Genomic DNA, 25,715 nt, shown 5'->3' on the forward strand with positions numbered 1-25,715 from the left:
CAATTCCAGTTGTATCGAGTATTTCAAGAATCTTATCTCATTCTCTATTTCTGTGTTAAAATACAATTAATTGCACTTTTTTTGAGCTACTGTGTTAGTTTGCTTATCCTATTTTTTTAATCTTATTTTAGGTCAATATACTAAAATACATAAAGTTTCAGAAGACCCAGTATCAGCTAAGAGACATCTACACAGAAAAGGAAAAGCCACTAAACATTCCATGCTTTGTACTAACATTTTCAATAAGTGAGTCTGATAAATGATCTAAAATGCAAGCAGTCGTACTACCAAAAATAGTCACTTCACTTTTTTAAAAAAAGAAAAAAAATGTTTTCAACATTCAGACTATCTTTTTAATGCATGTTTTCCAGCTAGTTCTGTTCAATGTTAAATTTTAGTCCTTGGAAGTAAAAATCTCTTCTAATAATAAAATATGTCTTTTTGAACAAAATGTGTGACCAGATGATTAGTTGCTCCTCAGTCTTACTGCATTGTCTTTGGTCGGGATAATAATGAGCAGCAAGATTTTTTCGTTTCAACACACCCAAAACACAAAAACTAAATCAAAAATTAAACCAACCAAGCAAACTAAAACCTCAAACTCAACAACGAAACCAACAAGCAATCTAGCAAAAAAAGATCAAAAGGAAAGCGAGCAGAATTTTTAATTACCTTAGATGAGTATTTAAGAGGTTCATGAAGCTGTTTTTGTTACCTAGTTCTGAAACCACATACTTATCTATAGAAGTCTGATAGAATTCAGGTGGATTTTCAAGGTTGTTTAAGGTATTTGAGAGCATAAGTTTAATTAAAACTTGATAGACTACTTGCTTTTAAGCCTTTAAGGAAGTTTGGAAATTATGTCCTTAATTTTCCAAGGTTCTGAGCACTCAGACTTCCACAGGTGATGTGCCTGTGTCCTACTTGTTTGAAAAGTTTATAACAGCATAACCACTGTTTTCACAACTTCCTCAGTGCTTTCTGGATTCTTTACAACTGCAACCTGTGACTTTAAAAGAAAACTTAGACTTTATCTAAAGAAAACCATACTGGCTTCATCAAAAGACAAACTCTGATGAACCCAACCACAAATACAGAAAGAGCCCCTAATTTCTTACACTAAGAACTGCTGAGTCTTAAAGGGCTTCCATAGACAGCTCCTTGTTTGGAGTTTTAAGGACAGTAAAATATAACTCAAAGATTGACTGAAAGCCTAGCTTTAGTTTACATCTGGTTTAGGTTTAGAAGTCTGCATGCTGCATAGCTGTAGCAATTAACCCTTTCAGTAATAACTGAACAAACAGGTACAATGTGTGGATGCACAGCTGTTAATGAACAGGCAAAAGTAAAGATTTAATTTGGTTAAAACTATAGCTGTTTCTGCAAAGGTAGATTGTACAGATAAGTGTAGGATTGACCAAACCCACTAATGTTGCTGTATTATCTTGCTATTAATTACCTTGAGAGGTTTGGCATTTTATTATAAAAGACTGAAGGCATGTTTTCCTCCTAATACGGATCTATGGATCATTTAAGAAAAATCAAAGATTTACTTCTTAATTGTGAAAAATTTTAAATCATATTTATATCAAAACTATTGTCAGAGAAAAACAAAATCACAGACATTGAAAAGTATCTTAGAACAGAACATATTTGATGATGCAATGAATTCAAACTGTCAAGAACGCAAATTTTTATCCAGTTCTCCTTCAACTTCCTGTCTTCTTCTGAAACTTGAAATATCAGTGTACAAACATACTAAAAAGTCTGAAATTTTTGGGAAACCTCTTAGGATACACTTTATTTCATCAAACTTTAGCTATTTAAAAGACAGACCACCAGACTAGACTCAAGACCTTTCCTTAGAGGAAAATCAACCAATCCTAAGAATGTCCTTCTTTAGGAGAGCAATCCCTTCCTTTTCTTCCGTCTGAATTGGGGCCTTAAATGGCTTAAGGCTGCTCAAGTTTGTTAACTGAGGTTGAAATTAATACCACTCCTGCTCAAGAAGTGGCATTGAAATGTTGCCAAAATCTTAGCCCCATAATCAGAACTGTGATGGAAACAGTCTTGGGAATATGAAAATACACAAGGATGCGTGTACGAGCATGTGTGTGTGTGAGAGAGAGAGAGAGAGAGAGAGAGAGAGAGAGAGAGAGAGAGAGGATGGTGTGCAGATAGAACGGTGCATTTATTTTATGTTAGCCTGTAAACATTAATATTACTTATGAAAGAACTAACAGTGGGTGCAATCTGATTTTGCAAAGTAACCCCAGACATAGATTTTCCTCTTCACGGACAACTTCCATCTCAAACTACTGCTTGACTGCACTTTCAGGTAGGGGCCTCTTTCTAGGTGTTAAGGGCAAGAAGCAAGAGGAATGATTAGCATGACTATTACTGTCCTCTCTCAGTCCCATATTGACACCACTCCAAATATAACTTTTAAAAGTCTTTCTATTGCACAATGTGATATTTCCAGTACTCTGATTTACACAGCAGGTGTTAAACATGAGAGCACATAACAGCTCTACAGCTAGAAGATCCAAGCTGAATAGGTAATTTTAGGTGACTAAGAAGCACTGAAAAAATAGGGAACGTGTATTTTTCCAAGTTATAGTGGGGCTTTCATTGGAACATACTTTTAAAATACAAAGTGTTCTGCAAATGCTTAACACTTTATAAACATTCTCTGTTACATTTATTCCAAACCAGAGAGATGTATTGGGCCACACAGCCTAGCTTCTCTTGGATGGAGACTTTTCAATGAGTTGTAAACACTTAGAATAGGAAAAGAAAGCATCACTACAAAAACAATGTTTAATTATCATAATTATTACTTGTAATCACTTTTCAATCAAATATATTAAATATGACTATGACATATAAACAAGTACAGACTTCAACTCAATTTTATAGTAATCTGCATTGTATTGTATTATTAATCTCTTCTACTAGTCAGATTTATTTTCTGCCTGACATTGTTTCTAATTCCCTTTTAGCTAAGCTTCAGTGAAAGTTTTGCAATAAGTGACAACTGATGAATTAGTTTTTGATTAGCAAGAATAAACTTACTATTGTAAGGCTAAAATGTTAATGTGTAGCCAAAGAACAGCTTCTGAAGATTTTAACTTGCCATAAGTACTGTAACTCTCAATGCCAATTTGCTGTTCTAGTTGTTTTCTAAACTAAATATGTATCTTGAAGAATTTCGTGGGTCACAAATCCAACATTTTCCTAATCCACAATTTTACCTTAAGAGAGTTTCAGAGCAGAGAGGATTAGAACATTAATTGATGCAATACACATTTTCGCACATCTTTCTGTCCTACCTGGAGCATTCTGAGATGTCTAGAAAAGCACACTGATAGTAATAGTTGTGTAACAGAGGTCCTAATCAGGAAGAGTCATACTGCTCCTGTGACCCTAGATGCCCAATTTTCTTTACACGGTGAGTTGATTTAAGTCATGTGGCAAGTGCTAACGTTTCTTTTGTGGAATGACATAGGAACAGAAGTCATTGCTTGGCATGACTGCATCAAGGAACATTGCTGACAGCCAGGAGAGATCAAAAGCAGATCAAGTTGCTTAACAAACTATATGTCACTGGAGTCAAAAAGGCTAAAGTAAGAATCCTGGAGAGCTGTGAAATCCGGGAGCTACAGATGGAGCCAAACTCACTTAATTTGTTAGTAAAAGGATCTACCTGTTCTTGGTCTTCTATCTTACAAAAAATCTAGTATATAAAATTTATCCTTGGGATCTCTATTATTTATAAATACCTCAAATTTCTATAATATTCATCTTGGAACAGTCACATAGAATGCTTCTGAGAGTCTTTTGGATTTGCACTTTTAATCTGAAATATTAGAGGAAACTTTTTTTCTAAAATTTTACAAACTACAAGGCATACAGTTCATAGAAACTTAAAAATGGACAATAGCCTCTATAGTCAAAAGGGAAAAAAGCATAGAAGTTTGAACATCAAGAGTTCTTTTTTTCTTTTTAAGCAACCAGCATAACAACTCTAATATAAACATAAACCCAAACTCAGAACTGTGAAAGAGCATGTCAGTGAAATTACTTTAAAGAACCATGAAGATTATTTATATCTGCATGTCTCTGTGTATGCTACTGACTTCTTTAGATGGAAAAATACAGCAGTGCTAGAATGAACTGCTATTGTTACAGCTATATTTTTTTTTTTTTTTTAAATAATAACCTTCCTCTACTTTGTGGGTTTTCTGGGTTTTTTTTAAATGGTCCCAAAACTTTATGAAAGGAAGAATGAAGCCTACCTTTGCATAATGATCATGGGAAGTTTTTTAAGATAGAAATAAAATATCTTCAGTAGCTTTTTTTCCTGGGTGAACCAATGCCCTCTTTCCTCATTGTAATAAGCATGATCTCACTGCACGGTTTGCAGGGTATTTGAAACTAATATCAACAGAATACCCTTGCAATGGTCATGCAGTCTGAATTGATGTTATGTGAAATTTTCAGTTTTTCAGTGACAGAGAACAAAGCAAACCGCCCACCCAACCAAATGGTAAAATCCTCTCATGAAATCTTCTATCTAATTACTGATGAATATAGGTCCAGGGTTACAATTCACATCTCAAAAGCTGGAATGTATTCATGGGCATTTATTTCTGTGGCTTTAAAGTCAGTGTTTCCCAGGAACAATCAGTATTCATTTACTGTCATTGACTTCAAAAGGATAGGATCATATTTAGTATTTTGTCAGAATTTTCTCAGCATCTTACAGTCCTCTTCCTGCTCTGTCATTTAATGAGGCACTTGCTAGCTCTAGTAACTCATAAGGTTCCAGATGTGCATTAGCAAATCTGGTAGTGTACTTACGGTAAATGCAGAGAAAAAAAACACTCTGAAGTAATTTTATCCATTCAGTTAAAATTTGTACTCTATTTAAAAATGATTGGCTTTTCGATCTCACTGAAAGAATTACAAAAATTAAGCTACTGGAATACCCAGAATTTCTAGTGTATGTTCTCACAGTCATAAAATCTTTTAACATAAACTATTTTTAATTTAGGGTTCCACTTTTCTTTGGAAAAGAGAGTCAATATAAAGCATTTTGAATCTCTCAAGACTGATATAAAATCACGATTGAGATTGCAGTGTGGTATTGAAATTGTCACTTCATATCCAGAAGAGGATGCAGATGGAGTCTGATGCTGTCCCCAAATAAGTTTGTACCAAAGGGCATAGGGAAAGAGCAATAGCGTCTGTATTTATTCTTCAGTTTCATTAGCTACAGAACAGACTGACAACAGAGACTCCAGTCTTAGGGGGGATTGGAAGCATAGAAAGAATTCAACTGCAGCCTGATGGCAGAGAGAAGCGTGAAATTTCCATTTTTACAGAACCCCTGCTTTGATCATTGCACAGTGTGGATTTATTCCACAAGAGATTTATGTCTGTATGGAAATTTCAATCTTGATCTAAAAGTACTTTTCATCTAAATAAAAACATTTCTGGTGAATTTGTGAGGAATAAAATCTTCCCCCATAGGTGTTCGTTAACATACGCTAGGATTCAAGTACCTTTTTTCAGTAAGACCTAAGTATCTTTCTTCTACATGGCAAGACTGGAGATCAGCCCTGAGACTATCTGGCAGTTGCAAGTATAGAAATAAGTTTGCACGGCTGAACTGTGGGACTTTTGCCCCCTTGATCATTCAAGGTAGCAAATGGATGGTGCTGCAGTTCACTGCTAACGATCACACTAAGTGACCTTGTTACAACTTTAAATCTTACCTCAAAATATTTAGGATAAATTTTAAAACAGCCTAAAAAATGTTGATAGGAGCAAGAAGGGAAGATAAGATATAATTTGGTAATCATGTTATGTTTTTGTTTTAATAGAGAACCTTCCAATCTGGGTTGTTCAGGGATGGCTTACCAAACCATTCCTTGGTCTCTAAATGCATAACATTCAAAATCGGCAAGGGAACAGTAATATAAAAATCATTTTACACCTTGATCTGGATTTTTCTCTCCAAGATTTAGTACAGTGATACATAACTGGACAGTCTAATGGGTACTTATAGCAAAAATAATGAAGATTGTGAATCATTTGTGCAAACTACTCTTGCTTAAACGTAGTGCTTAGATCCCCGTGCTATTAAGAAATGTATATGATATATGTTTTTTATTAAAGTCTAGCAAATATATCCTAAGCCTGTTGAATTCATTTCAAGAAAACATTTCACAAGAGGGAAAAAAAATACCACCTTTGCATATTGCATATCCAGTAAAGGTCAGTTATTTAATCTATCTTTATCAATATGTAATACATATTATTTTGTCTGCTAGATAGTATTTGCAGGCAATTATAAACCCTTTTTTTTTCATGGACATGGTCCAACACTTTGCAATTCTTTTTACAGTGAAGGACTTGTCAAAATATGTTTGGAAAAATGAAAAACTAAACTAGCTTTTTGCTTTGGTTTTGAAAAAAAAGATTTGACCTAACTGGTTTGATGTTTTTAATTTAAAAACCTCAGGTTATCTCCAGAAAATTATGAGTTATTGCTTAAATGGTCATGGAAAAGAAAATCAAAGAAACAAAACAGTAATTGAGGAGTCAAAAATACACAAATATTTTTACAGTGTCATCTAATGTCTAAAAATGATACAAACAATAACACAGCAGAGTAACGTACAGTTAGCACTTAATCTAGGTTCAGTACCTCGCAAATCTTTCTTCATTTTCCGGAGATCTTTTTGAAAATCATCAAACTTCAATTGCGAAGCCTGGAAGAGATCTTGTGGGTCCGGAAGAGGAAAGATGCATTGTTCTTTTCCAGCATCCTGACAAAACCACAAATGAACAGTTACATAGTGCTCATTACTTTTTGCTATACTAAAATATATAACTGAAAGCACAGGGAACAATTGTGCATATTTCGTCATCTTGCCAGCAGAAGAACAAATTCGCTAATTTTTTTTTTTAACTTGAATTTAAAAGAGAAAAATTAATTCTCACTCACCTCATCAAAATTACGTAAATAATATGAGACAATGTAAGATAGAAGACTTCTGCTGTTGTCCTGTACAGAGGAGAATAAAGTTTGCTGTGTTACTGAAACTCACTGAAAATATTCAGAAAAGGTAATTCAAATAAATGAAATACTTACTGTCAAGAAAAATACTATGCAGATTTGGTCCCTTCACTAAAAAACAAAACCAACCAACCAACCAAAAAAAACCCCCACACCCTGAAATATCATTTAATCACTAAAGAAAATGAAGAAAGATATGTTATAACAGCCATGTAATGCACTCCTTATTTTCAAAATTTACCTGATTGTAAACCAAACCCTTACATTTTGAAATTTCCCAAGAAGGAAAAGAGAAATTGTGTCTGGATTCATGTATGCAACTTCTTTTGCAACAGTATAATTATAACCAAAGCAAAGTTAAGTTAAACAAAGAAAGTTATTTTTCTAAATTAAACCTGAGGTGGGAGCGGGGGGTATTTGAGGGAACTTTGTCCTTGTTTCCCCTCTGCAATTTCCAATAAAACTTCACAGAAGATATTCCATTTGAAGAAGATGTCTGACAGAATTACATTTTCAGATATTTTCAGAAAACTATTATGTAAGAACTTTTCTGACTGATCAAATAAACTGAAAATGTATCTTGCAATTGCAACATCAGCAGTCATAATATTGCCAGCAAATTACATACTAAGGACTTGAGTCACCAAACTACACTTAGCATGCCTAAATTTTCTACCAGAGTTCTAAAACTGGTGATACACCGTATCTAGTCAATTAGAAGGTTCAGCTAAAGTAAGCTGCCCCAAACGTGTTGTACTAAGGTGTCATTCACCAAACTCTCTTGGTTTACCAAAGAAACCAGCATGCACTGCTTTCCTCCACTCCTTTAAAGGCAAATGGCTGACATGGTGTCTCAGCTCAGGGTTATCTACTCACACGACCCAACCCAGAAGCTAAAGCATTTATATTTAGTAAGGGATCAATCAGGGAAAAAAGCTATTCTTTTTCTGCCACTTGTGGAATTGAAGATTTTGACAGTGACTTCCTAGAAAGATATAGGAACCAATTTTAACTCTCATACTATAGTCCACATTCATATAAGTCTTTTCATTATAGCAATAGAAATTCTAAGATTATTGTTTCCTTGTAAACAAAAGCATATATTTGAATATAATCCAATCTGAATAACCAGAGCCAAAAAAAGTGCTGGTAACACATAAATTCCAGTTTAGCACAGAGCAAGAAAAAACACTATTTATCATTCTCCTTATTTAGATGACTATACTAGACAAATCTTGACTCAACAAGTACTTTACTCAGGTAGGTCCATGATCCAGTGCCAAATGCACACTCTGTAATTATGATGAATGCAAAGGATAAATTTCAGGTTACCTCAAATGCTCTGGATGCCTATTCTATCATTTTCAGGAGTTATATTTTTCCCTCACAAATATTTTGAATCAGTATCAAATCACAGTTAACTTTTCTTTGACAACTCCTTTCACTTCTGTAATAAACTTTTATGAGTAAGATCATAGTATTGCTTCCAAATGCAGGAAAATTTAGAACTATGCAGTGTACTGAAAGTCAAATACACATGAGATTCGGAACTAAAACATAACTTCAGCTATTTTTATTTGTAAAGCAGTGAAAAGAAGTATGATCAAATAAGTATAGTAGCAAAAGAGTTCCCTTCCACATGCCTTTGTAAGCTTCACACCATTTACTTGGAAATGGAGATAAATTAGTTTTCTGAGAATTTAAGATTCTCTGGCCTTCAGGAAGTCTAGAATCAACTTACACTGCTCTTGACATCTTTCAGTTTTGGCAGGATATCTAGTCCAAATCCATCAGCCTGTCCTCGTGTTCTGTTTCCACCATTCATGTAATTTCCAAAGGCAAGAACCAAACCCAGGACCCGCATAACTCCTGACTCGTTTTTCAATGTCTAAAAAACAAAGAGAGAAAAAAAAATTCTGTTTCAAGTCACAAAAATATTTACAGTTAACAAGCACATTTGTTGTTACTGTGTTTAGAAATAATACTATATAAAGTCTCAAATATAGGTAGTTAACAACCTTCTACTGCAACATGTAGAAGTAGATAATATTTATATGTAACTTTCAGTGAGTGGAGAATGTTATGTCCAAATTGGATACTTGGAAAAAAATAATAGGAAATCTATAAAGTATTATTGGAGATGATCTGTTGAGAAAAATGAAAATAGTAATCTTTAACTGATGCTGATGTTATGAATGGTCTATTTAATTTCAGGGAAAATTCATCAAGAAGTTCATAAAACACCCACATGGAACAACTAAAACACTTAATCAAATAAAAAATATTACATAATAAAACATGAAATATTTGAACTAATTTTCAGCTATTAAAATACTGTTTAACCTGCATTTTAAAGCCATGTATTTGTTTTGCATGGGGTCGCAAAATTCCAGTAATCTCTTCTGACTAGATACAATATTGCTATCTCTAACTGATTTTAGATATCAGAGATATTATTGAGTGGCACACTTCTAAAATCCAAGCAAATACAAAGTGTGCTGAACTAGTATTCCTCTGGAAAGGAGTGATATGGTCACTATGAAGAGTGAAGACTTTGCTTTAACAAAAGAAAGGAGAAGGTACACTATTTTCCAGAGGCTGATATACATTGATGGCAAAAACATGATATAATTCAGTACGAAAACCTAATCTTAAAATTCACTTTGATGTTGAAGTACAATCATAAAATGTTCTATTCTACTATCCTTAAGATTTAATGAGTACTTAAATAGAGTAAAAACTTTTGAAATATGAGTACAACTTAACAAGATTAAATATCAGAAATTTAGAACTACCTTTTCTCAGAGCACAACCTACCTCACACAGTTTCTGTAACAATTCAAGTTTGCGACGGATTGAACAAATGCTTTCTGAAAATGTTGATTGGAACAGGATGCAAAATACACGTTCTGAGAAGTTGGGAATTAGTGAGAGCTCATAGAGGAACCTGCAGGAGTAATTAAAAAAATTATGTGAGTCACTCTTAGTAGGTACAGGTTTGAAGGTTTTTTTCATAACATCTCTACATAGTTTACAACAACAGAGAAAGTTTTCTAAAGAGAGCAAAACTGCTCTTTCATAAGTATATTCTTACTGTTCCGGCTTATCCAAAGACTTCGCGTTTTCTTTTTCCTTGGATGCCTTGCTATGCTTTTCTATTTTTTCTAATTCATCTGATTGTGCTCTCTAGAATGAAGGAAACAAAGTAATGAAAAATTGTGATTAAAAACCTAGTCAAACAACACAAATAAAGATGCCCCTGTAACAAATCGAATTCATAGGTTTTCTTTTCTTTCTAGCATCTGCTTGCGGTAAAACTACTTAGTCCATAGAGTGATTTTAATTATAAATAGATCTGATGGAGAACAGAACATCTTTCAAATAATATGGTTGACTACTAGTAATCTGCAAAATATTTACTCATTAAATAATGCACGGGGACAATAATCTTCATTCCCAATTCATTTTCTTTGCTTGTTTATAAAGTCTTTGAATCGAAGGACTGTCTTCATGAGTTGTATTTTCTTTCCAAATCTGTTGGAATGCCTTTGAATGCGATCTGATCTTTAAATATGTATTTAAATAATACATTTTTTTAAATAAATGAAAATAGGTTTGAATCGTTTACTGCAATTTAAATTTTGTTTGGTATTTGAAAAACACTATGAAACAAAGAATTAGTTGATTTATAATTGAACTGTCATAAATGAGAACTATTGTGCATTTCTTTGAACTAAAATAATATTTATTTTTATCTTAATAAGCCAAAAAAATTACATATAAACTGCCTAGTTTCTTGAAGAACTCTGTGGCACACTGGGAAAACCTCTTCAAAATTCCAGTCAATAGAAACAGAGCCTCATTTTTTCCTGTGCTCCATACTACGGTGAAATTATTTTTCTTCAACTGTAATACTGGAAAATGGAATGGCATGGAAAGGAATAAAAGTGGAATGGAAATCTCTCCATCTGACCCTTCTTTTGACAGCTGTGGTGGTTTTCAAAATAGATTCAAACTGTGAAACTTTACAGGAATCAAAAAAAAAAGTATATCTACTTTTCTTCCTTTAAGAAAACATTACACACATTTTTTAACTTCCTCCACCACAGAACTTGAAGACAACAGTGGAAAATTACATATTAACTACTTAAATAATGGCAAAACATAAGATGGGCTTCACCCGCATTCTTTCTTACATGCTTTTTCATGGCTACCAGAAGAGGTACGGAACTATCTCAAATCATACTGTCAGCTCCATCAGCAACCTGAAACTAGGTTTGAAACTAGCAACCTGAAACTAGCAACCTGAAAGTGAGATTTGGACAGTTCTTCTTAGGTTGTTGAACATCTTTCCGTGTCAAAAGAGAGAAAATATGAAGAGATTGAGGAGTCATTCAGCAAAAACTTCAGAGTTCATCTCATTACTTCAAGAAGTCTGGAAATCATTGCAAGGCCATATGTCTTGAATGTGATGTATCCTAATAATTATCCAGCATTTTTGTGAATGTTCTTCAAAGGTCATCTTCTCTAAAGGAGTCTGATCTTCTCTATCAAATACTTCAACAAGAAAATGTTGCAGGATTTTTTTGTTTCCAGCAATAAAATTTGTTCTCAACACTAAGAAATTATAATGGTGGTAATACCTGTACCCCAGATTAATAGAATGGCTGAGGTTTGAAAGAAACCCTGAAGACTGTCTAGTTGAACACTGGCATAAAGCAGAGACAGCTAGAGCAGGTTGCTCAGTATAATGTCCAGTCAGGTTTTGAATACCCTCAAGGATGGAGACCTGCGTACTTCTCTACGCGTCCTGTTCCAGTGCTTGGACACCCAGTAAAAAACCAACCAACCAACCAGCCAAATGCCCAAAAACTTCTACAAGTCTTTAACCATCATCATGGCTTTTCACCAGACTCACTCCAATATGTCAGCGCCTCTTGGACCAGGGAGGCCAGAACTAGACACAGCACCCTAGATGTGATCCCACTCCAGATATGGTCCCACCAGTGCTGAGCAGGTCACTTCCTTTGAAGAGCTTGGTCCTTCCTTGAACGATTGACGTATACTGCATCATGAAGTATAAGCTCTCTAAGACAAGAGGGCATGGTCTTAAGCTGTGCCAGGGGAGGTTTAGGTTAGATATTAGGAAGAAATTCTTTACAGAGAGGGTAATCAGGCATTGGAATGGGTTGCCCAGGGAAGTGGTGAATTCTCTGTCCCTGGAGGTTTTTAAGACGAGGCTTGATGTGGCACTTAGTGCCATGGTTTAGTAACCACGGCAGTGTCGGATCAAGGGTTGGACTTGATGATCTTGGAGGTCCCTTCCAACTCAGTTGATTCTATGATTCTATGCCTTTCTCAGTTAGCAAGCACAAGGGTGGGGCTAATTTACTAGTTTTTAATTTTAGAATACTGGCAGTGGCCCCCTCATAACACCTAGTTTCCTGAATTTCCTACCCCAGTATCAGTTTAGGGTGAGGAAACAAACTTGGGGATTCGTCCTCCAAAGGTACTTTTCAACAAAGTCTCTGTCAAAGCAGGCATAGGACATGTGAATATAATTGCAGTAGTAAATGTTTCTTGAATAATGATATCCTCAGAAGAATTTTTTCAAGATACTAAGATCAGGAAATTTTATCCATTTTTAATCTTAGATTACTCATCCCGAAACAGGGGGAGGACTAGAAAAGATACAACTATCTGCAGACATACGGACTTAAATATTGCACGCGCTGTTGAGCAGAAAGTCGTGGGTTTGGTTTTGTGTTAGGGAGCAGGTGTAAATGGGATATTTCCTCACTTCATCTAGATCGTTCTTACCCAATGGAGAGTTAAAAGAGAGCTTCCATTACTTTACAGGTCACTAAGAATTCTCTTGGTAACAGGTGAAATCTACAGATTTTAGAAATTGGAAGGATGCAAATAAAGGCAGCATTTTTCCAGTGGTTGTGTCATCAGAGCCACAGAAGTCTGGGCATGACTTTTTAGGAAGAGATATTTTCTTTATTCAAATTACACTTCAAAAAATTCTTATATTCAATTTACACTTGTAAATTTTTGTAAAGAAAAAAGATCAGCTTTTTGTAAAAGTAAACAAGTTCTCGTACTAACACTTTTTAAATTAAGTTCTGTTATTTCTGACTAGTCTGTAAAGTATATTCTCTTCTGTTAAAGTGAAAGGAAATCACTGGAAAAATTTTTTATAACAGTTAAAGAGAAATAAATATTTTAAAAACCAAATGATTATTTGTGAATTCTTTAGAATAAATACTAAGAGTACTCTTCCTTCTGGCCTTCTCAAGAGAGATGCTTTACACTCTTCACCAAAATCAATAGGTCCGTGTATATGCTCCAAGTTCCAAATCCAACAAGAATTTCAGATCACTAATTTTGGCTCAGGTATCCAGACTTCTGATTTATGTGTATTTTAAATTATGATAGAAAAGTAATAAGACTTACATGTCTTCTGCACAGGTATTATTGAAGATTATTTCTCAGAATTTTTACCAGTTTGCTTTATGGTTAATGCCTATTTGTTCTCTAATTTACAGATGGATAATTTTAAAAAATCTTTCATATTATGCTCCAGATTTGTGTCAAGAAAGAACACATTCCATAGATGCTTCTCATGAAAGTCATTAATTTGACAGAATTAGCACCTCTTTGAATGATACTGCTATTTATTTCCTTGATTTTAGCTATTACATAGCATCATAAATGGAAAAAATAGTATAATATACCAGAATTTGATATTAAATATATCTAAAATCAGTCAGCATAAATCTGATCCAAATTAGAGCAAAAATATACTTCTTCAGTTTAATTATTTTCCGTTTTTTGCCAGAGTATAAACCTACCCTGTATTTGGTCTTACCAAAGTTCATAAGGGCCCTTTTTCCATCTCACAATATAAATCTTATCATTTTCTGGTTAGTTTTTTTTTTTCCTTGCAACAGAACCTTAACTCTGAGTTTAAATCAGTTTAAATGTATGTAGGTTTTTTTAATTTTGGCATGAATTTTTTTTTGAAAACTTGATTTTCAAAGTTTATCTTGCATATTTCAAAAACAATGAGTGATTTGTCTAAGGAATCTTGTCAAAAGTATCTGAAACAACAAGGATATACAGAGATACCCAGGTTAATAACAAATATGTTCCTTTGAAACTGGGTCATGTATCAGAGCTCAGGCACAATTTATACTCTTTACTAATGTTAAGACATCACATTGTAATTGCTAGGTTAAAAAAAAAAAAGGAAGTCAGAAGAATTGAGTCTCAGTGGCAGAGAGGAGTCAAGCACTTCAGACTTCTGGATACCTTTCATTCTTGCAAAGGCATTTTGATGTTTTTGAAAGCATTGACCTAAGTCTTTTAAAGATAAAGGCAATGTGCACAATTTACCAGGAGCCAAATTAAGAATGTATACATGTTTCATTTGTGATGTAAAGAGATTTGAAAAGGGCAAATCCAGAGATCATAGATCAAAGATGATTTTTTGATACAATTTGTAATCCACTTTTATACTATTATTTTCATGATCTAAGGAAGACGCAAGCAGGACCAGACGTACCTTGTTTCAGTGATACCTCAGCTACAATTCCAGCTGCTAAGAGGCTATCCATTTTCAAAGTAAACATTCATTTATTTGCAAATCAGTACATTTCCTATCACAACCAACATGTCCTAACCACATACAGCAAACTGACAACTCCAGTGAATTTTATCTGCCTTCTCCCTCTGATTATAGCTGTCACCTGAAAGCATTGTTATTAGTCTGTAAAAGCACATTAAAGTAACCGTTCCACATGTAGTTTTATCTATTAAGGCTCTCCCATTAAAATTGCCTAGATCTTAATGCATAGCTAATTATCAACACATATTTAAACAACTCTTCATATAACAATCTACACAAACAGACATAAGAGTTATTTGACTTTACTGTACAGTGCTGCAGTGACAAAATCCTTCTCACTTGATGCAATACAACTTAATACTATTAAATAAATTATTGAGGGCTTGGATCTTTGGTGGGGTGTGGGCTTCTTCGTTTATAAAATGTCACTAAGATGTATACAGTAACTTTGTGGTTTAACAAGACTTTAATTCCTCAGTAAACAGGAATTGAGCCCTTGGGACTGTGGCTTTTGAAATTAGGGTGTGTTTAGGTTTGGAAACTGCCCAAATTTCATTCACATTTAAGAAAGGAAAGCACTATGCCAGACACATGCAATCAGAAAAAAATGATTACATTCTGAAGAAAGACTGTAAAACAAATGCTCCCATATGTTCCATAAAGATCAAATAGCAAGGCTGAGAATTAGGATGGTGATATTTAAATATCCCAGCAAAAAATCCCAATCCAAAAAAATCCCAATCCAATAAAAAGACCCTAAGAACTAAAATTTAAGTTAATGGCTACAAAGTACAAGAATGAGGCAAAGTTAACCCCACTTACAACGCAGGATGAGGTTGAGAAATAAGGGAGGAGTCAAACATGCCAGGCTTTCTGGTATAATCATTGCTTACAACTGTTATTGAACAATATTTTTACAATTAGTGAAGCTAACAAGGGACAAAAATGCAAGGTGTGATGTGTTTTGACAAAAGGATGAAAGTAAAAACAGAAAATAAAAGTCAACTAAAAAAATATTTCTTTCAGGACACGCTTTTATCAAACAGAAGATCCAGGATTAAAAATCATGTTCCCGTGCAAAACTCTCTCCAAGTAAACTGAGGGGATTTTTAGTTCTTTGGTTGGTTTTTGGTTGGGTTTTTTGGTTGTGGGGTTTTTTTCTGTCTTGTACTCAAGCAAATATGATAAAATTGGACTGATCTGTTTTCTATTCAAAGCAAAGAAATATATTAGGCATTCTAATTTTTTGAGTCTTGCCTGAGGTTAACATATAATTTCCTCAATCAGAATAATATTTCCTAGACATTTTCTGTATTTAGTGAGAGTAACAAACAAAATTAATATAATGACATTTGGTTATTTCAATGAACTGCAAATTTGCAAATTCTCCATTATACTAGAATTATGAAGTATATTAGAGATGAAATTAAGGAAACATTTGAAAAGTGCCCTATATTAGTACATAAGCCACATAAGAGTTATATTTTTTTAAACCAAAATAAAAAAAAATTCTTGTTCACTATAAAAGAGGAATGGATGCAAAACCAGATCATAACCGCAGTATCTATTCCGTATTTCCCACAACACAGTCTATTGAAATGATGTATGTGTAATACATAAAATTACTTTAATTTTTTGCATGCTAAAGAATGTATGCAATGGGATATAGTTATGCTTTGTAGGAGAGCAGATTAAAAATAATGTCAAATGAAATAGCATAGGCTAAAACAGAAATGCTGCAGCACAAGGATGAGAAGTGTTTATAGAGATTTGGAGGTAGTTAGAATAGGTTTCCTATTTGAACATTATCTTTCTAAGCAGCGTTGAGTGAGTTGGTTCTTCAGGGATGAAATAAAAATCCTTCCTAGCTCTTGTCAGATTTTTGAGCTTCTTTTGTTTTGTTTAGTTTCTTGGTTTTTTATAAAGTGGACTTTGGGCCACGTTGGGCCTCAACGTGGATTATATATGAGACATTTCATAAATCAACAAATCATTCCAAAGGAGATCACTAAAAGCTAAATTCTAAAAACCAAACATCTGAAAGGTGTAAAATTAGTTAACATTATCAAAACTACAACATGAGGGAAATAAAGGATCCAATACAACAGCATACATTGGCCTTCAATGCAATTCTGTGTCTCACAGCTTTACTCTTCATATTTTCAGGTTCTTTGGAGGGTATATAGAAAGCCTCTTCACTCTTTCCATAGCAGTTTAGCCAGACCTCCACATCAGGGGTAATACACTCAAAGAATGGGGGAATGTTCAGCGGCCTCATCTGGAGGCAGAAACATGCTTCTGAGATCCACTTTTTGAATTTGGTACGTGACTGGCTTTGTGAAGTTTTAGAACATGCCTGAGCATATTCTGAATCCCTGATATTACATACCTAGGGCTCAAATGGGGTCTTATTATTACTACCAGACATTTAGGAAGCCCCTGGAAGTTTATACTACTTTTTATTACATTGCCTTAGAGAAATTCTTTTCCTTTCAAAGACCCAAAATTATTTTTGAGGAATTCCTGAAGTAACAATAATTAAAAGCTATGGTTTCACAAATAATATTGATTTCTGTCATCAAAACTTTTTTTTTTTAATTGAACAGCATTGTCAATATTAGTGAAGTTACAAAGTGAAGTCAAACACATGGACTGCAAGGTCTATTCATACTATTCTTCAAGGACTGCCCCACCCAAGAAGAAAAAAAAGGAACAAAACTAATTTCTGTTTAGTCATTTAGATGTTGATTATGTTACTTACATAAAAATGTATGCACTATATAAAACACACAATGACAATTAATGAAACTTAAATGCTTAGTATTTTCATTGCTTTAGGGAAAATAAAGTCACTCCAAGATAGGACGTGTTCTGAATGCTACTGATGCAAATTAAAAATACTTTCACATGGATGCACAGTATTCCTACATTATATGGACTTCCTCTGATTACTCACATTCTCATACAGGGCTTGAAGGGTCTCTAGGTCAACCACAGAGTTGTCCAAGTTCACAACAGCTATAAAAAGACAAAAGAAAAAAGAATTAGTTGTCAGGATGATAATCCAGCTGTAAAAGAAAGACTGATCACAATACCCAGCAATAGTTTTTATGACCTACTGGTCATACAGCTTAAGGGTTTTAACTTTATTAACGCCTTGAATAGTGCTATTCCTAGGACTATGACTAGAAACCTGGTAGAGGCAGGTGTCAAGTGTTAAAGAATTCATCTCTCTCCCCCCAAACACACAAACACGATCCCACAAGTATGGCCATAGTCGGAGATCAGAGACAAGCTTTACATCAGACTTTCATGGTCCAACTGAAAGCATTATAAAAATTTGTAAATCTGCACCACAGCCACACACACACACTCACACAACAAAGCTCATTCCTGTCACTGGTTGACTTCAGTCTTAAACTCATTAATCCATAAGTCAGCCAGTTAACTTCAAAACACCTGACAAGGGTCAAGTCTTCTATGCACTAAGCTGACACATTTAGTATGGATACAAAATATGCCTTTCCTGTTCCCAACCAATTCTGGCGCCACACACATACTGTATTTTTTTCAGCATCAAAAACCCCAGCAGAAGAGCTCAGAGAGTGATTTCTATCTACCTAACCTGGACAAAAAAACAAACCTAAAAATCTTTAAGAGGGACATACTTTTAGGAATAGAACCCTGATTCCCCACTTGTATTAGGAACATTTCACAAGGCACAGGAAATATTTGTGCAAATATTGAAGAATTGTTCTCAGCTAATACAAAGAATTATTTTTCAAATAGTGCTTCTCTTACTCATTTTTTTGCAAGCACAGTGACCATTCATTTAAAAGCCAGATAAATCCAACTTTCCTCATCTAGATTTTAAATCTTGAAGAAATTTAGAAGGTTGCATCAAAATATATGTGATGGCAGCGAATAATTTTTAGCATACTGTACCAGTCTTTTTCCTGTTTTGCACTTCATTAATTTGTACCCTTTTTTGTAATGGGCTTTGCACGTGTGTGTGCACTTGTATGATAAACTGAATAATTCCCTAGGCAAGATAAATCTACAGATTGCAACAGATAGAAACCCAGAACTAGGTTACTTTTTGCCTGTAAATCTGTGTCCTAAACTGTCACAAAGAAATTCTGTATATACACCTAAAGACTACAGACAATATAATTCAAGCTCATGTGTTTCCGATTGCTCTAAAGCATTTAGAGATACCACTCTGAGTCTGGGATTCATCATGTTTCCCCTTTCCAGAGCTGAGACATAGTTTTAGTTGCAGTATAAGAAAATTATAAACAAAGAAGTGTTGCTCTTGATTAAACTAAGCAGGTCACACTGTATCTCTAAGCAGAGCATGAAGTTAACTTTCAGGACTAAACCACAAAATAACCAGGAAATTTTTAAATTTTTCAGAAAAAATATTTAAATTGTTTTTTTTCTATTTTTCCCTTACCAGAAAACAATGTATCAGGTAATGCCAATGTAACAGTTACCACTTTTTTAATTTTCTTTTTGGGGAGGGGGTACGTGAAAAAGCTGCTATTAATTATTTAGGATATTTTTAAACTTCTCTCCCCCATCAGAGTGTAATAATTATTGCAAAAGAGATTTAAAGATGCTCTGTATACAAGGCACTGTATTATACATTGTATTTAACAAATCCTGTTGCTCAATAAGATTGTATGCTTAAAAACATGCCAAATTTGCCTTGTAGAACTGGAGACTAAAATTAGCACTCAAACAGAAACTGGGTGTAGATTGGTTTGAGAGCTCTACTTTAAGAAAACACACATGTAAAACCAGCTTTATTAAACCCAGGGTATATTATGAAACTCAGTTTGTATTAGCCTAACATTTCAGCACTTTTATGCTTATGCAATGTTTTCATACACGGACACACTCACAACCCTTCAGTTATTTATTTTGAGTTGTGGCTGTCTTCTCCCTGCTCCACCCCCTCCCCTTTCTTCCAGAAACTGCCTACTACTGCTCCAAGAAATAAGACATAAGTTCCAGTCCTGACTTTTGCTCAATGTTAAGATCACCCACGGATTACTCAGGGAGCAATAGAACACTTTTGTTTGAATGCTTGCAGGAGATAAGAGAATGCCTGGCAAGCACAATGGTGCCAGGTCTGCGTACTTTCAACAAAACAGGTATGTAGAAGAGTGTACATACTTCAGGGAGCTGCTTAAAACAAATCAGTCTGGGACAAGGACATGGAGAAGTTAGCTTCTAGTACATATCCGTCAAGTCCTCTCAGGACAAATACATTTCTATATGTTTAATCTAAACATTCATAGATAGCACTCCAATATCTCACTAGGATTTTTCAATGTTCACCATAGGTTTGCTCTTCGCACTTAGGGGAGAATCAGGAGAGGAGCTTCTGTTCCTCGGCAATACTGCAGCACTTTCCTTATGTAGCCAAGCTAAACATGCCCCCTCCCTACAATCAGTGTGACTATAAAAATATCTAACCAAAGGATTCCATATGTGGTGGCAAAATAATGGCAAAACATAGATAAATATTAATTTCCTCGTATGAAAATATTCTTAGCTATGCTACAATTCCATCATACTTTAATGCAAACAGCTGGAGAAGGGGTTATATTAGTCTTGTAGTCGCTGGATATTTTCACCCAAGTCACTATTTTAGAAAGTGATTTTTTAATTTTTTTTTCCAAAATTGACATTGACATTTCTTGGTCTTGACTGCTATGAAAGTGAAGAATATCTGTTGGTTTTTGCTCTAATAGAAACTACTTTCTTTTAATCACATAAGACACAGGCAGTAAGAACTCATTTGTTCTTACTGTCATATTTCACAGTTCTGCTATTTTCTTGCATTCCTATTGCCACTGCTGCCAATAAAACCACCAAGCCAGCACCAGTTTCAAGCCTAAATAACTTTACGGTATTAGAAGTCCATATATATAATTTTCTCTATATATACAAATATATACATATGATTAAATCAGATTCTAACCAAGTATGTCCAGATACACACAGAAACATGCACAGAAAAAAATTAAAATAATTACAAAACAATATTTTTTTTCTTTTTAAGCTATCCATGGTCAATAGATGATTATAGAAAATCCACCCAGTAAAATGAGGGGTGGAGGATCAATCACAAATGATTGCTTGATACTGTAAAGGACGGAGGAGAAGAAGAGGTTTCAGAGGATGTGTAGCCAAATTAAAGGATTTGGGAAACTCTTGCTGGTCTTAAACTTTCCTGACCCTGTCACTGTTTTGGGCACAATCTACATGGAAATCTAAATTGGTACTTTTGGCACAGAAATTATATCTTATTATCTGACTGCAGAATATGGAAGGTTTAGCAAAATGGCAGTTTCCTTTTGATTCTGTATTTCTACAATATAAATGGAATTAAAAAATATATATGCAAACTCACAATAACAAAGTCAACTTAGATACTAGTTTGAAACTAGAAGGACAAAAAGCACATGCAGAAGATAAAGACTTACTATTTTTAATAATATCAACTAATTTAAAAGTATAGAAGATACATCCCCTGACAGGAGTATAATGTTGCTGCTAAAAAAGTGAGATTAGTGTAAAGCACACAATCATATTCAGAGGCATATCGGAACTACAAGAACAGATAGATCTTCTCCCATATACATAGAAGACCATTTAGAATAGAGACAAATTAAAAAAAAACCAAAACAACAAAACCAATAAAAAACGCAACCCAAACCACAAAAAAATAAACCAAACACAATGAATAATCACCGCCCACAAGTCTTCAGAGGAACACAGTAACCAAGTCATCAAAAAGATCAAAATTTTGCCAACAAATATAATCCTGAAGAGGAAATGTATGAGAAAACACCAGCAGCAGGAAGGTAGAGGATGCACAGTGGATTTTCAGGAAGACTGTCAAAGGAAGTAGCTGTATTTTTTTCTTTGTAAGACAAATCATTGCTTTTGATTATTCCTGTATCTAGGGTCATGTGAAATACCAGCTACCACTAAAACAAAATTGATAGGCAATATAGACACAGCAAACCTACACTTGCCTGTGGCTATGAATGTCTATCTACCAATAGTACCACATACATAAACTGTAAGAAAAAAGACAGCTTCCTACAGCTAGCCAGTCCTTGGAAATTCTATTTCATTTCAAAGTCCAAAACTTTGGAATTTCTTTTTAAAATGAAAAGGCCAAAATTCAAAGTTTCCCACTGAGAAGAACTCCAGGAAGAAGAAAAAAGAATTATCAACCTTTTAGATCCAATTTTTATGCCATAGAACTCTCATCAGCGCAATCTCACATATTTTCATGAAACTTATATTCAGTCAGATGCTTAGTCTTATGCCTTCCCTTTTCTCAGAGCAGTTTCAAATCACACTCCATATCTCTGGCTTTTCCAAGTATGCCTCCCAAGATTTTCTGTCTCTGGACTCTAAACTTAAGCGACTCCTTCTTGAAATCTCCTAGAAGCACTGCTGTCTCCCAAAAGACTGACTAAGCATTTTCCAAATCCTACTTGACTGATAAAAGATTACAGTTTAACTCCTCAGAAAGAAGCAGTAGCTGAAGTAAAACCACCTCCAAACCTGTCCTGCTGTACTCAGATCCATCTTTCAGGGAGACAAACAAGCAAATCACCCACCCAAGTTCTTCATGCTTATTTCCACCTCAATGGACTTCTCCAAAAACCAAGCAGTGTCGCCCTAAGAGGCCATTCCTTTTTCCTCCTGCACATCTTTCCCTCTTCACTTTTACATGTGCCCTCTTTCTCCAGAAGCGCATAAAGAACTTCCGCAAGACTTCACATCTTCTCTATCAAATGGCAGCATACAGGCGGTCAGTACAGCAAAATACAAAGGCAGACTGATTCTTCTTCACTGAGTAAAAGACCTCCTACTTCTACAGCAACTAATCACAGTACTCTGGTCACACAGTTCTGTGTGTGGCACAGATTTGGGGATTTTCACAGCTGTTTTGCCCATCACGTGACTCTAACAAGCAAGCTTAAAGGATACTGAGAGGTTACAACTTCCATGGTACTTTTTCCAGACTTTCATCCCCGAATAATTCTGTTCCATGTTAACACTTAGACCATCTATATCCCAGGAATATTACCCCAAGCTGAAGAGTGAAAGAAACAGTAAAGGCATCAACCAGTCTTACAACAAAAAAGGACTTTGTTGTTATTGAGAACCTATATCAATATATATAAACATAGTAAGCTGTACATAAACAGAGTCTTAAAATTACTACATAATTTTGGGCATACCTGTAGCATTAAAATTCATTCAACCAAATTTTATGATATATATTAATTTTCAATTATCTAAAAAAGATATTTGGAAGGAAAAAGAGGAACATAAATAGATGAGTAGGTCCAATGTGTCACATTGTATGATCTTCCTTGAAGTAGTATTTCTGAGGTAATTAAAAACAAGAGCTTCTCTAAGAATAATATACAGGCAGTAAAGTGCAGGTGGTCCAAATCCAACAACATTCAAGAACTAACATACTGGCAAAACCTTAAACAATGGGAAATTCTGATACAAGAAAAATAAGTCAGATAGTATATAGGCTGATCAACTCATGTTTCTGACAACAAATTACAGAAAAATAATAGATAATTTTTTTTTTTGTTCACTGACTACAAAATGGAAGCCTTCATTAGAGGAAAATCCAAGAACACTACACATTCAAACAGAAAACAGGTCTCAATGTAGACAATTTCACTAGGTTCCTTGGAATGACTGAGAGACAAACTGCTCAATTCAGATGTAAAGAAAAAAACATCTGCCTCAATGTTCTCATCAATAAAAGAACCCAGAGAGCCTCAGAAGATGACTAAAATGCGATGGCTTCCTCAGCTGCTATAAAGATTATATGATGATGTAATGTCAAGGTTCTTGAGAAGTAAACCCAGATTTACATCCAACTTACTATTTATATTTAAAAATAAACTAAGTTGCAAAACTTGCAGTCTTTTATTGGTTACATAGTAAACCCACAACTCCAAAAATTCATATCCTTTGCTATTTTTGTTGTTAGGGGATTTTTTTCTTTTGTTTTTTTCAGCCCCCCTCCCCCATGTGAATTTATTGGCATCTTTCATCTAACATTCACAAGGTCATGTTTTTATTGGTGGTACTTCCAACAATTTGACAAGTACTGCTATCTGCTTGGGATTATTCTTTATCTTACATAACAGTAATGTGGATCTCCAATGCAGAAAGCTAAATCCCAAATGGACCTCTTCGAAATAAATGTTGTGCTTACCTAACAATGCTAAAACCAAATGTCCCTGTGTTAATGGAAGCTGCAGCAAACACACAAGGGTCATGACTGTGTAATTTTTCTCAGAAAATAAGTGAAATAAAAGAATTTTTAAACAGGAGTATCTGGACTTGCACAACTTGCAGGGGAAAAACACAAACAAGCAAACCAAAAACCCCACTGATAATGGGTAGGTAGGGTATGACTACACTGGGTAGAGTTAGCATAAATGAAAAATTTCACATTATTATCTACCTTCTTGCCCTCAGTACTTTTGTGATATGTTTATCTATTAGCAAATACTCTAACATTCTCAGGATGAAAGCTCTGAGTGCACAAAGCACAATGGAGACTGGATCTTCAACACAAGTATATACAGCATGGATCAGAGGCAAGAAACAGCACTTAGAATGCTTGCACACAGTTTTACTGTGGCAGTAATTCACCTTGATCTGAAGCTTGTGTAAGAAACCAGAACAGTAAACAACATTTCCAAGCAGAAGCCATAGATTAAGATGACCTGTTGCTTTCAATTGCGCCTTTTTTAAAGGACCTAAAAATTTTAAATACCTTCAAGAATATGCACTCATATTTCTAGGAAGCAATAAAATAAGAATCAATTAAGCAAGAATATGTGTTGCCAAAGTGTGAAGTAACAGAGGTAGGAAACTTCCTTGAAAGGAGTGAATCTTTCGTACGATTATTCTCTCATAAACACAATTCAATTTTCAGACACTTGTCCTTAACATTCCTGTTCTCTAATTTGTATACCGATAAACAAATTGTATCAAGTGTTTTTTTGCATACATGTAAATATATATTCATATATACAATAAAATAAATCACTAGATTTTATATATAGCTGAACATAGTTGATATAAACAGTTACATTACAAACATTTCAAACAATTGCCTACTATGTTAAGGACAGCAGTTACTGATTAAGTGAAGTCTAACTTCATACACCTATACAGTTTGTTTATAAAGAGTGTGCAAGTTCAGTTCATAGAGAACACATATATATTGTTTGACTCAGTATGTCGCCTTCTTGTCTAGGCAGGAAAAAAAACGTGGAGAGCAATGCTGTAATCCTTTCAGAATAAAATGTTTAAATACAAACATGATTGCCATTGTAGACTGTTTAATTTAGAGAGATTGTATTTCAGTTCTGGTTTTGAGAGGTTTGCTGATTTGACTATAGAGAGTACTTCAATGCTTATCTTAATTGTTTAGATAAGATTTGTTTGAATTTGGCAGGTGAAAAAAACATGGGTGTAGGATATAGGGAGATTGAGAAAAGATTGGCATTTTACCAGATTATGCTTATTTTAAACTATAGTGCATAGAGGAGCAAACAGTCTCAATGAACCTGCCAAGGGCTGGTCACTGGGAAGTGAATTTGAAGAGCAAGACTGACAGGCAGGATTCAAGATCTTCAACAAACTGAAAAGGATTACTATGAGAATGCCCAAAACACTAATTAAGGCTTAGCATGGTACAAAAATGCAAATGATATAGGGCACATTTAAATAAGTTAAAAAATATAATTGTGCTTTATGCCTATACTAGGGGGTTGTTGTTCACTAGGCAAACTTCCTGACCCTCACATGTATTTTTAAAGTGTTTCAAGAACAAGATTTTAATATAAAATTAGTATTAACATATGGATATATTTTACATGTAAGAAATTCTGTTGCAGAAAACTAAATTACTGCTAT

The 25,715-nt window shown here is 34.5% G+C and overlaps 1 protein-coding gene across 5 annotated transcripts in view; it reads right to left on the bottom strand.

The window, feature by feature from the left end:
• FMN2 (formin 2) overlaps positions 1-25,715 on the bottom strand; it is a 159,693-nt gene that overhangs the window by 52,833 nt on the left and 81,145 nt on the right. For all 5 annotated transcript variants that reach the window (XM_039388766.1, XM_039388773.1, XM_039388771.1 and 2 more), the window contains 6 exons: positions 17,677-17,738; positions 10,182-10,273; positions 9,905-10,034; positions 8,829-8,975; positions 7,016-7,075; positions 6,716-6,836 (listed from right to left, as the gene is read on the bottom strand). In XM_039388766.1, coding sequence (XP_039244700.1) covers positions 6,716-6,836; positions 7,016-7,075; positions 8,829-8,975; positions 9,905-10,034; positions 10,182-10,273; positions 17,677-17,738 — 612 coding nt within the window. The remainder of the gene's footprint in view (positions 1-6,715; positions 6,837-7,015; positions 7,076-8,828; positions 8,976-9,904; positions 10,035-10,181; positions 10,274-17,676; positions 17,739-25,715) is intronic.

The sequence above is a fragment of the Pipra filicauda genome, unplaced genomic scaffold (assembly GCF_003945595.2).
Source record: "Pipra filicauda isolate LSUMZ 115617 unplaced genomic scaffold, ASM394559v2 scaffold122_size2191957_pilon, whole genome shotgun sequence".
NCBI classification, from domain to species: domain Eukaryota; kingdom Metazoa; phylum Chordata; class Aves; order Passeriformes; family Pipridae; genus Pipra; species Pipra filicauda.